Source organism: Engraulis encrasicolus, chromosome 4 (genome assembly GCF_034702125.1).
Source record: "Engraulis encrasicolus isolate BLACKSEA-1 chromosome 4, IST_EnEncr_1.0, whole genome shotgun sequence".
Taxonomy (NCBI): domain Eukaryota; kingdom Metazoa; phylum Chordata; class Actinopteri; order Clupeiformes; family Engraulidae; genus Engraulis; species Engraulis encrasicolus.
In genome coordinates this window covers 53,054,560-53,066,786 of record NC_085860.1, presented here as the reverse complement: position 1 = coordinate 53,066,786, position 12,227 = coordinate 53,054,560, and the positions used below count along the sequence as shown (strand labels likewise).

At 49.4% G+C, this 12,227-nt stretch overlaps 1 protein-coding gene across 12 annotated transcripts in view; it reads right to left on the bottom strand.

Annotated features, from left to right (window-relative positions):
• tpm1 (tropomyosin 1 (alpha)) overlaps positions 1-11,740 on the bottom strand; it is a 29,155-nt gene extending 17,415 nt beyond the window's left edge. The window contains exons 1-3 of one of the 12 annotated variants that reach the window (XM_063197700.1): positions 11,388-11,740; positions 10,748-10,873; positions 5,948-6,081 (exon numbers count right to left, since the gene is read on the bottom strand). In XM_063197700.1, the coding sequence (XP_063053770.1) occupies positions 5,948-6,081; positions 10,748-10,873; positions 11,388-11,501 (374 nt within the window). In that variant the 5' untranslated portion in view covers positions 11,502-11,740. The other 11 variants (XM_063197699.1, XM_063197698.1, XM_063197697.1 and 8 more) reach the window with 11 other exon arrangements.
• Between the last annotated feature and the right edge of the window lie 487 nt (positions 11,741-12,227).

Sequence of the window (12,227 nt, the reverse complement as noted above, 5' to 3'; positions counted from 1 at the left end):
AATGAACAGCAGCAGTAGTAGTGCAGTGGTGGTGATAGTGAGGGTGGGGGTGCGGGTGTCAGAGACCGATGGCAGTGCAGAACGTGGGGGATTGCTTTGGGATAGTGGGGGTGGGGGATTGCTTTGGGATAGTGGGGGTGGGGGATTGCTTTGGGATAGTGGGGGTGGGGGATTGCTTTGGGATAGTGGGGGTGGGGGATTGCTTTGGGATGGTGGTGGTGGGGGTGGGGGTGGGGCTGGCAGGCTGGTTTGCAAACGGTTGTTTGCTTCCTGACAAAGTGGGAGGAGTTTCCGTTTTTTTTTGGGAGCTCAGAAAGTAATCGCATTGCTCTTGACCTGGCTAGCAGCAACTCTGCAGGTGTTGCGTCACTAGGAGGGCACTCCCTGGCTAGCAGCGGTGGTGGTAGAGGGGGTGGGTGTGGGGGTGGCAGAGACCGAGGGTAGTGCCGAACGTGGGGGTGGGGGTGCGGGTGTCAGAGACCGATGGCAGTGCAGAACGTGGGGGATTGCTTTGGGATGGTGGTGGTGGGGGTGGGGGTGGACAGAGACCGTTTAAGGGTCTTCGGTAACTGTAGTAATGAATATCTGCAGCAGTGTTGATGGTGGTGGTGGTGATGGAGACCCTTAAAGAGGTCTTTAGGGGTGGTGGTGGTGGTGGAGACCCTTAAAGAGGTCTTTAGGGGTGTAGGTGGTGGTGGAGACCCTTAAAGAGGTCTTTAGGGGTGGTGGTGGTGGTGGTGGAGACCCTTAAAGAGGTCTTTAGGGGTGGTGGTGGTGGTGGTGGTGGTAGTGGTGATGGAGACCCTTAAAGAGGTCTTTAGGGGTGGTGGTGGTGGAGACCCTTAAAGAGGTCTTGAGGGGTGGTGGTGGTGGTGGTGGTGGTGGAGACCCTTAAAGAGGTCTTTAGGGGTGGTGGTGGTGGTGGTGATGGAGACCCTTAAAGAGGTCTTTAGGGGTGGTGGTGGTGGTGGTGGTGGTGGAGACCCTTAAAGAGGTCTTTAGGGGTGTAGGTGGTGGTGGTGGTGATGGAGACCCTTAAAGAGGTCTTTAGGGGTGGTGGTGGTGGTGGAGACCCTTAAAGAGGTCTTTAGGGGTGGTGGTGGTGGAGACCCTTAAAGAGGTCTTTAGGGGTGGTGGTGGTGGTGGAGACCCTTAAAGAGGTCTTTAGGGGTGGTGGTGGTGGTGGTGGAGACCCTTAAAGAGGTCTTTAGGGGTGGTGGTGGTGGAGACCCTTAAAGAGGTCTTTAGGGGTGGTGGTGGTGGTGGAGACCCTTAAAGAGGTCTTTAGGGGTGGTGGTGGTGGTGATGGAGACCCTTAAAGAGGTCTTTAGGGGTGGTGGTGGTGGTGGAGACCCTTAAAGAGGTCTTTAGGGGTGGTGGTGGTGATGGAGACCCTTAAAGAGGTCTTTGGTGGTGGTGGTGGTGGTGATGGAGACCCTTAAAGAGGTCTTTAGGGGTGGTGGTGGTGGAGACCCTTAAAGAGGTCTTTAGGGGTGGTGGTGGTGGTGGAGACCCTTAAAGAGGTATTTAGGGGTGGTGGTGGTGGTGATGGAGACCCTTAAAGAGGTCTTTAGGGGTGGTGGTGGTGGAGACCCTTAAAGAGGTCTTTAGGGGTGGTGGTGGTGGAGACCCTTAAAGAGGTCTTTAGGGGTGGTGGTGGTGGTGGTGATGGAGACCCTTAAAGAGGTCTTTAGGGGTGGTGGTGGTGGTGGAGACCCTTAAAGAGGTCTTTAGGGGTGGTGGTGGTGGTGGTGGTGATGGAGACCCTTAAAGAGGTCTTTAGGGGTGGTGGTGGTGGTGATGGAGACCCTTAAAGAGGTCTTTAGGGGTGGTGGTGGTGGTGATGGAGACCCTTAAAGAGGTCTTTAGGGGTGGTGGTGGTGGAGACCCTTAAAGAGGTCTTTAGGGGTGGTGGTGGTGGAGACCCTTAAAGAGGTCTTTAGGGGTGGTGGTGGTGGTGGAGACCCTTAAAGAGGTCTTTAGGGGTGGTGGTGGTGGAGACCCTTAAAGAGGTCTTTAGGGGTGGTGGTGGTGGTGGAGACCCTTAAAGAGGTCTTTAGGGGTGTAGGTGGTGGAGACCCTTAAAGAGATCTTTAGGGGTGGTGGTGGTGGTGGTGATGGAGACCCTTAAATAGGTCTTTAGGGGTGTAGGTGGTGATGGTGATGGAGACCCTTAAAGAGGTCTTTAGGGGTGGTGGTGGTGGTGGAGACCCTTAAAGAGGTCTTTAGGGGTGGTGGTGGTGGAGACCCTTAAAGAGGTCTTTAGGGGTGGTGGTGGTGATGGAGACCCTTAAAGAGGTCTTTAGGGGTGGTGGTGGTGGTGGAGACCCTTAAAGAGGTCTTTAGGGGTGGTGGTGGTGGTGGAGACCCTTAAAGAGGTCTTTAGGGGTGGTGGTGGTGGTGGTGGTGGAGACCCTTAAAGAGGTCTTTAGGGGTGGTGGTGGTGATGGTGGTGATGGAGACCCTTAAAGAGGTCTTTAGGGGTGGTGGTGGTGGTGGTGGAGACCCTTAAAGAGGTCTTTAGGGGTGGTGGTGGTGGTGGAGACCCTTAAAGAGGTCTTTAGGGGTGGTGGTGGTGGTGGAGACCCTTAAAGAGGTCTTTAGGGGTGGTGGTGGTGGTGGTGGTGGTAGTGGTGATGGAGACCCTTAAAGAGGTCTTTAGGGGTGGTGGTGGTGGTGGAGACCCTTAAAGAGGTCTTTAGGGGTGGTGGTGGTGATGGAGACCCTTAAAGAGGTCTTTAGGGGTGTAGGTGGTGATGGAGACCTTTAAAGAGGTCTTTAGGGGTGTAGGTGGTGATGGAGACCCTTAAAGAGGTCTTTAGGGGTGGTGGTGGTGGTGATGGTGGTGATGGAGACCCTTAAAGAGGTCTTTAGGGGTGGTGGTGGTGGAGACCCTTAAAGAGGTCTTTAGGGGTGGTGGTGGTGGTGGTGGAGACCCTTAAAGAGGTCTTTAGGGGTGTAGGTGGTGATGGAGACCCTTAAAGAGGTCTTTAGGGGTGGAGGTGGTGATGGAGACCCTTAAAGAGGTCTTTAGGGGTGGTGGTGGTGGAGACCCTTAAAGAGGTCTTTAGGGGGGGTGTAGGTGGTGGTGGAGACCCTTAAAGAGGTCTTTAGGGGTGGTGGTGGTGGTGATGGAGACCCTTAAAGAGGTCTTTAGGGGTGGTGGTGGTGGTGGAGACCCTTAAAGAGGTCTTTAGGGGTGGTGGTGGTGGTGGAGACCCTTAAAGAGGTCTTTAGGGGGGGTGTAGGTGGTGGTGGAGACCCTTAAAGAGGTCTTTAGGGGTGTAGGTGGTGGTGATGGAGACCCTTAAAGAGGTCTTTAGGGGTGGTGGTGGTGGTGGAGACCCTTAAAGAGGTCTTTAGGGGTGGTGGTGGTGGAGACCCTTAAAGAGGTCTTTAGGGGTGTAGGTGGTGATGGTGATGGAGACCCTTAAAGAGGTCTTTAGGGGTGTAGGTGGTGATGGAGACCCTTAAAGAGGTCTTTAGGGGTGGTGGTGGTGGTAGTGGTGGTAGTGCCGATCGTGGGGGATTGCTTTCGGATCTTTGGTGGTGGTGGTGGTGAAGGAGGTGACAGAGACCGTTAACAAGACCTGTGGGGTGATGGCAGAGTCTGGGGCGATGGCACAGTCTGGTTCAGGGGTCTTTAGTGGTGGTGGTGGTGGTGAGGATTCAAAGGCGGTGGCAAAGACAGGAGTATTTGGTAGCAGTGATGGTGGTAGTGGAGGGGACCAGAGGGGTGGTAGTGGAGGGGACCAGGGAGGTGGTAGTGGAGGGGACCAGAGGGGTGGTAGTGGAGGGGACCAGAGGGGTGGTAGGTGGCAGGGATATTAGGTGGTAGTGGAGGGGACCAGAGAGGTGGTAGGTGGCAGGGAGCAGAGGGGTGGTAGGTGGCAGGGAGCAGAGGGGTGGTAGGTGGCAGGGAGCAGAGGGGTGGTAGGTGGCAGGGAGCAGAGGGGTGGTAGTGGAGGGGAGCAGAGGGGTGGTAGGTGGCAGGGAGCAGAGGGGTGGTAGGTGGCAGGGAGCAGAGGGGTGGTAGGTGGCAGGGATATTAGGTGGTGGGCATCAGGGTTCTAAATGAACACCAGCCAACCGGCCACACGCTGGTGAAATGTGAGTTCGGCTGGAAGATAAAACTAACTTACTAGCCACTTTGACCCATTACGGAGTATGTGTTTGGCTAGTAAGATTCACATCTATTAGCCATTTGGGCTAGTGTTGAAAAAAAGTTAATTTAGTGCCCTGGTGGTGATGGTGACCGAGTCTGCTGAAGGGCTCATTGGAGGAGGTGGTGGTGGTGATGGAGGCCCCTTGCTTACTTCCTGGCTCTGCCCCCTCATAATGAGTCAAAGGGAGAGTGGCAGCAAAATGCAGGCATGCAAGGGGCCACCTTACACGTCATTCTGCTGCCACACACACACACACACACACACACACACACACACCACTCTGCTGTGGTAACGGTTACATTTTACGGTCACAAGTGTTGGTTTACAGACGCAGAACACTTTTTAAAGGTTAATTTCATCCATTTTTAGCAGTCTAAATGATGTCACTGCCTTCCCTTTTTTCTATTCCTGTGTCGAGTCGGTCAAATGCCTTCACTGTATGTGTACTTTGCATGTGCACATACTGTCTCTAACATCAATAACTTAACATTACTTTGATATTTTTTTTCATTTCTATTCTCATTCGGTATTATTCACCGTTTCTTCTTGTGCGTCCGTTGGCTGTTCCAAACAATACAACACCATTTTTTATTACAGTGACGATAACCCCCACAAAATTCTCCTACTGCTGTCTGTAAGTGAATGACTGTTCACATGCTAACCTAACTACTGTAGGCTTGCAGCCCGCCACTGAAAGGCTGAGGTGTCAGTTGAGCGCTAACCAGCTGTGAGCAACTCCACAGGATGTGGCTTCTGCACACCGCTACAACTCTAGCGAAAGAAAGAAAAAAAAACTTGTGAAGAGCCAACACTTGATACTTGTCGTTGAGACCAAAGACAGGAGAACACAGAGAGAGAGAGAGAGAGAGAGAGAGAGAGAGAGAGAGAGAGAGAAAAAGAGAGAGAGAGAGAGAGAGAGAGAGAGAGAGAGAAAGAGAGAGAGAGAGAGAGAGAGATAAAATGATCTGAATAGAGAGAGTACAGTATGACAGTGCAGAGCATTGGTGTGTCGGGAAATGTGGAGAGCATTGGGGCATCAGGAAATGGGAACATGTGCAATCCAGGGACTGAATAATAACATTCTGAATGGCCAACGGACTCGAGAAGAAAAGAGTTTTAAGTTGAGTGTACCTCCAAAAATTGGCTGCCACGCATTGCTGTGAAAAGGGGGGCGGGGTCACCTCTAATCTTATGCTCTACCTCTATGAATAACATTCTCAATGGCCAATGGACTCGAGAAGAAAAGGGTTTTGGGTCGAGTGACTAAGACTTGGTATATCGATTAGATTATCAACGTTCTCCTTTTTGTCATTTACCCTTTTGCTCTCCATTGCGGCAATGCTGTTATTGTTATTCATCTCTTGCTCTTGTCTGTGGCGTTAGCCTATTATTGCTGTGTAGGCCTACCCCTCACTCCCACAGGATTGTACAGGGGTGTGTTTCTCGACAACATCGTTGCTAACTTAGTTAGCGTCATTACTTGGTTGCAATGCAATTTCCCATTGGTAACCTAGCAAGTTGCTATCTGGTTAGCAATGATGCTTTCGAGAAACGCATTCCAGGGGTGCATTTCTGAAAGCGTCTTTGCTAACGACGGGAGCAACGTCCTTTGTAAGAGCGACTCAACTCCCTCTCTACAGCGACGCTCACCACTGAATCCAAGGGAAGAGTGTTACGTCTTGAGACGGTCTTAAGACGGTTAGCAACGACAAGAATCGAGAAACGGACCCCAGTATTGCTGTTGTTGTTGTTGTTGTTTGTTTGTTGTTATTGTCATTTACCTCTCGCTCTCATCAGCAGCCTTCTCGGCCTCCTCCAGTTTCTGCAGGGCGGTGGCCAGTCGCTCCTGAGCCCTGTCCAGCTCCTCCTCCACCAGCTGGATACGCCTGTTCAGGGAGGCCACATCCCCCTCAGCCTGCAGGGGCACAGAGACGGGCATGAGAGACAGACACAGACGCACGCACGCACCTCGTCTAACAGGGGCAGAGAGATGGGCATGAGGCTTGCTCCCACACAATCACACTCGACTTAAACACAGCACAGGGAAATACACCTGAGCCCATCCTCACACACACACACACACACACACACGCGCGCACACACAGACACACACAGAGACAAACAGACAGACAGACAGACACACAGACACGCACGCACACACACACAGGGGACAGGGTGCAGGGGAACACCTGAGGACACCCCAGTCATGCCCACAATCTCTCAAACTCACTCACGCTCATATATCAATGGTAGTCCCAACGTTAAGAATGTGGTTGACTTTTCATTATAGTTTATGCTCGTGACTGGATTTGGACCTGAGCGGGTAAGAATGCGGACTGCATGACCACTGCCAACTGCAAACAGAGTAGTAAAGGAAACGAAAAGCCGGGTCTGTGGGTCTCTTCAACACTGCTCACAGATACCCCAGTGTGTATGTGTGTGTGCGCGTGTGTGTGTGTGTGTGTGTGTGTGTGTGCGCACGCTTTGTCTGTGATCTTGAGTGTGTGTGTTTTAATGGTTGAGGGAGGTAAGGAAAGGGGAGTGCCGGGAGGGGCCGGGGAGGGCAGGGCTGTGTTGAGTTGAGTAGAGTTGAGCTTTGTGCATTATTACCAGCCTCCTGAGACAGGACATTACCAGCCTCCTGAGAGGGGACATTAGTGAGCAGAGCAGAGCAGGAAGCAGAGGAGTGACTGCTGTGGCCTGGCCTGGCCTGCCTTGTTTCCAACACACTGCAGCCCTGTTCTCCATGTGGGGTTGCCAGCCACCCCTGTCAAAACAACCTGAACATTCGAACCCAGTTAGTTGGTCATTCTGCTTGTAAGCAATGGCAGCCTTTCTTCAGTGAACAAGGAAAAGATATATTCCCCTGGGACAAAGCATTTAAAATCTGTAAAACCGAGACGAGTGGCAACTGGCAATACTAAGTTCATGTTCAGCAGATTCATTCGGCATTACCCCTGCCTCTCCAGCTTCTAACTAACACTATTGCCCTCAATGAAGCAACAGCTAATCAACACGTCTTTCACAGCTTTATCTCACAAGTCATAAAAAACTTGCCAATTGGCCTATTATTTCAAAACCCCAAAGGAAATTTGACTGGGTACAGACAAGAGGCGCTCTGGGCACTTGGGATATCTTCTGTTTGCTGTTCAATTGGCGCTTGCAACTGAGATACTGTACATGTTCAAACATCATGCGGTCATTATAACAAGTCAGCAGCGGTACTTCCGGCCGTCACCGGGGAGCTGAAGTCAAATGAGAAGACAGAGCAGGGCCCCACACATGACACGTGCCGCTGGCGTGGGAGCAAAGTGCATTTTGTGTTGTAAATTGATATACGAGCACCAGCAAAGCGAGATAAAGGCAAAATGGCCATCACATCATCTGTCAGCAGGGATTGCTGGGGGTTTTAAACAGGCGCAAAATGGCACCAATATGGCATACCCAGCGCCAAAACAACTCTGATATTGGTTGGACGACTGACCCATGTGAATCACTACAAACAAAGCGCCGTTTTTAATTCCCTGAACAGAAATGAGGAGGCTGTGACTGACACAGCGTGGCCTCAGAATATAAGGTGGGTCTCCTTGAACTCTGAGAAGGCGCGACACCAAGGCGCGCGTGTCCTTATATGGCAAACACACTCAAAACCGGTGGTTGCCAAGTCCCCAAGGGCTTTCGGTTTAACGCACTGATAGCCAGGGCTGCATTTCAAATCATTCTAAACAACGCTGCCTGCCACCCCAGCATGACACGTTGGAATGTAGTCTGCTACATCACACAGCCTTACCAAGAAGTGATTAATTGATTTTACTTGGGCGTGTACTGGCGCAATAAAACAATCCCCCGAAGTTGTTGTATGGCATTACAGAAAGCAAACTGTTGTGGAGAACAAACACAGGGCATGACCAACTGATCTCAGTGGCTGACAAATTAGACACCCACGACCGCTGACACCAACGTCAGACGCTGGCATCAATTCAATCAATTCAAAGTTAGAGGGATAAGCCCCAGTTATTTATAAGACCACTAGCATAGTCAGGTGCTTGGGAGGTCCGATGGTTGCTCCATTAGGCACAGGTTGGTTCTACTCTAGACTACTGCTTTAAACAAACAAGTCGTGCGTCCACGGCTTGCTCTGCTAACACAGGTGGAACCGCAGGGTGCAACGCAAATGCCGCTAGAATGACATAGCAGCACCCCCATCATCTTGCTGCTTCGTAGCCTTCCCACCCTTGCACACGCTGTTCCTAGTAACTAAAAGATGACTGGTTTCACGTCCAATGTCAACCATGTTGCGAAGTTTGCGAAGATTAGAAACGCAAGAGTATGGGTGCAACCTCTGAGGGTGTTACTGAATCAAAATGAATGACTGGGGGCTTACGTTTTCTCTGGATTTCCTCTCCAAACCCAGGTCCTTCTGGAGCCTGTCTGCTCTCTCTTCAGCACCGTCTGCTTGCTCTTGCAAAGATTTAATTTTTCGCTTCACAGCTTCCAGAGATGTTAGTCCCGCCATTGCGCTCACTTTGTCTTAAAATAACGGGTTCAGGTAATTTCCCCCAATTTTGCCCACAGAGCGCCAAACGCCCTGGAATGCAAGCCGCCGACTAAATAGCTTCTTTACGCCGTGCTTGTCAAGAGACGCTCAGCAACGCCTGCAGTACACCGGAAGTAACCGTGCTCCTATAGAACTAGCGCTGTGCTGCCCAAAGAAATAAGGGTGCGCGTTGGTATGTGAAATAAGGGTGCGCTTTGCCCAAATGTAATTTAAACGTCTGTCTGAAATAGCATGGTTAGGATATCATTTCGGTCAATTGTTTTGTTTAGATCACGTGTTTTGCCAGCAAAGATTCAGTATAGTCACCTATTATCTTCGATTTATAGCATAAACTACCGTAAAGATGCTCTGGACCCGTGTGTTGCTCTTTTGCGCCCTCTGCTGCACCGTGAAAAATAAAGTAAAGCCCTTTGCACTACTGCACTTCACAGACTGGTTCATAATTTCAGCTAAACTTCCTGTGTGATTTGGTTCTACTTGTGGTCCTAGCTCACCCAGAGGTGCACATTACTGTTTAACTGTTCTGATTTATTGAGTGGTTAACACACACATTTTTTTCACCCGACTGATCCACCTCTTCAATACATTTGTGTTACTGTATAACAATGTGTAACTGTGTCGTTGACAAAAGACAAAGTCATCACGTAAAAAAAAAAAACCATTGTTATGTTGGAATACGTCATACATCGCTTGGTGCACTTGTGTTCCACATAGGCCTAGGCTACTTTAGATTATCGCCCCCGTGCGCTCGATAGGTGGCACTTTAGGCCCATGTATGGTGACGTTCCAAATAATCTCCCTAAATTCCCTGACATAGAGATTGACTTTACAGCCACCATTTTTGACGTGACTTTACCGCTCTAAATAAATGTTAACATCACTCAGTTGACAAAAGCTTTATGAATATTCCTGGATATTTGTATTTTTGAACTTTTACGCACAGGAAAAATAAACCTGCCAAACATGATTCTGAACGATACAAGGCCTGCAACATTTCTCACAATACAATACAGCATTTATCCATCTGGATTGCCGTTAAATTGTGCCTTTGCCTGTGTTTTACACATGCCCAGTAGAAAAAAAACCCTTTGCGTAATGACGCATGCCAAAACTCGACCTCGTACGTTTTATTAACTTAACAACTAACTGGAACTATTTAAAAACAAAACGCAAGCAATGCATTAGTCGAGGGACGACAGCGTTAAAAGAAAGGCCAACCATTTTTGAGAGGGCAACCCAAATGGCTGACTTTACCATATAAAGTCCGAGGCTAAATTTATCAGGCTTCAATCCAAGCCGAGATGGCTCAGCAGCATCCACTTAATGACCTTGAAGACCAGTGGAGCAAATTGTGGCTTATAGCCTATTACAAGGCAAAGTAATCTTGGGCAGCTGTTAGGCCTGAGACGATCAAATGACAAGCAGCAAAAAAAAAAAAGTCAACCACATCCTTTACGGTGGAATAAAGGTGACTAACCACTTAAACATGCAGTGCACAAAAATATGCCTTGGGTATAACATGACAGGTCTTGTGTAATATTTTTCCATAATAGCATATGGCCCAATAAACCGTAGGACAAAATCAATGAACTGTCATGTCACACACAAGACAACTTGGAAATAGGAATGACATTGTAGTGAAAGCGAGTGATACCGGAGGAAAGGAGTGGCATTCAGCGGTGGTGACCCTGCATACTCACATCAGCAGCTTTCTTCTCAGCGAGTTCCAATTTCTCTTGAGCATCTTTTAAGGCTGTAGAATATTTGTCCAGTTCATCCTCGGTGGCCTTCAGCTTCTTCTGCAGTGCTACCAAGTCATCCTCCAGCTAGTTGCGTTGTTTGTTTCGTATCATTGGCGTGCGCGACAGGTCATTAGGGTGATCAGCAGAAAGGAACGCGTGTGTGTGCGCATAGGGGCGCGAAGAAGGCAACGGACAGACAGAGAGAAAGACAGAGGGAAGAGAAGACAACGAGACAGTGAAGTTAGAAAGGGCCACACAGGACGGTCGGGCTCCTAGTGTACCTTGCTGGCAGTCTTCTCGGCTTCCAGAAGTTTTTCCTCTGCGGTCTGGAAGTCTTCGATGATTTTATCTCTCTCATCCTCGGTGATGCGCAATTTCTTTTCGCATTCCCTCAATTCATCCTCTAACTACATACACACACATGCACGGAAATATTATGTTCAGCATTAGAGGTGGGCATGAAAAACTCTACACTTAAAACAAGAAATTCATCAATTTGTTCTCATAATTATACAGTACATCTATTCCACTGTATTGAAGCACTACAAACTGTTGCTATAAAGTCTAGAATGAATTATGGAAAGGCTAATCAAGGCTGTTATGTACTATTCACAATAGGAATTACTTTGGACACTCTCACTCAGTAGTATCATTCAACTCTATGAGATATCCTGGTAAACTTCCCACATGCAAGAGGCATAGCCTGAAGTTGTCGTTTATCCAATCATGCAAGTTAAACATTGTAGGCTATTCCATCAGCACCGTCCACAAAGGTGTCTAAATAAATCCACAGAGGAAGGGCGAGATCCGCTCACATCGCCAGTTAGAGCTTTAGCCCACTGGGTATAGGTAGGCTACTGCATGATGCCACCTCTGGCTATGGCACACTCGTTAGGTTATCCCATCCCAAACATTGCCGACCTGTTTGCTCCTGTCCTCCGCGGTTTTCTTGTCGGTCTCAGCCTGCTCAGCGCGGTCCAAGGCATTCTCCTTGTCCAGCTTGAGCATCTGCATCTTCTTCTTGATGGCATCCATGGCTGCTTAGTGGTTGTTTGGCGGCACCAAATAATAAAAACTCCAAAGAAAAGTTTAGCCGAGGGGGGAGATGAGAGGCAGTGCGTGTTACAGTGGCGGCTACACTGGAGCGACTGTGTCGGAGGGATGGCAGAGCCGGAGTGCAAGCGCTGGCAAGAGTTACGTTCAGTCAAATATGTGCGTCCACAAGGGGAGCGACTGAATTCCTTTGGACATCCAATACTTTTTTGGAAGCGGCTTCTGTGGGCTCCTTCCCCGTGCCCTGTCTTTTTTCATGGGTCTGAATGGCGATTCGCTGCTGCCAGACATTTGACCGTTGATATGACTATATATGGGATGTGATGCTCGGAGGAGGAGAGCCTCGCGCAGGGCGGCTGTGCGCAGTAGCCTACCCAAAGCACTTCAGATGAAAATGTACTGCAGACTACACGGAGACTAGGAGTGAGTGCGACCAGAAGTGCTGCTCCAAACTTCAAACTATGGGCTCATGACTTGCCTTTCGTTTAAATAAACAGATTTTACGAGCACGCCTCAACAGATTATGTAAAAAAATAGGTATTTTCACTGTGTTCAAATAACACGTCTCAAGCTGGGCAGACGTTATGTTGTGTCATGAAAGCGCACTGTGCATACGACATTTAAAGGACACAGTGCAGAGTGACAAGAAAAAGTGTTACCACAGCATTTGAGAGAAAGAAAAAGACACAATTGCTTAGTGATGACCAA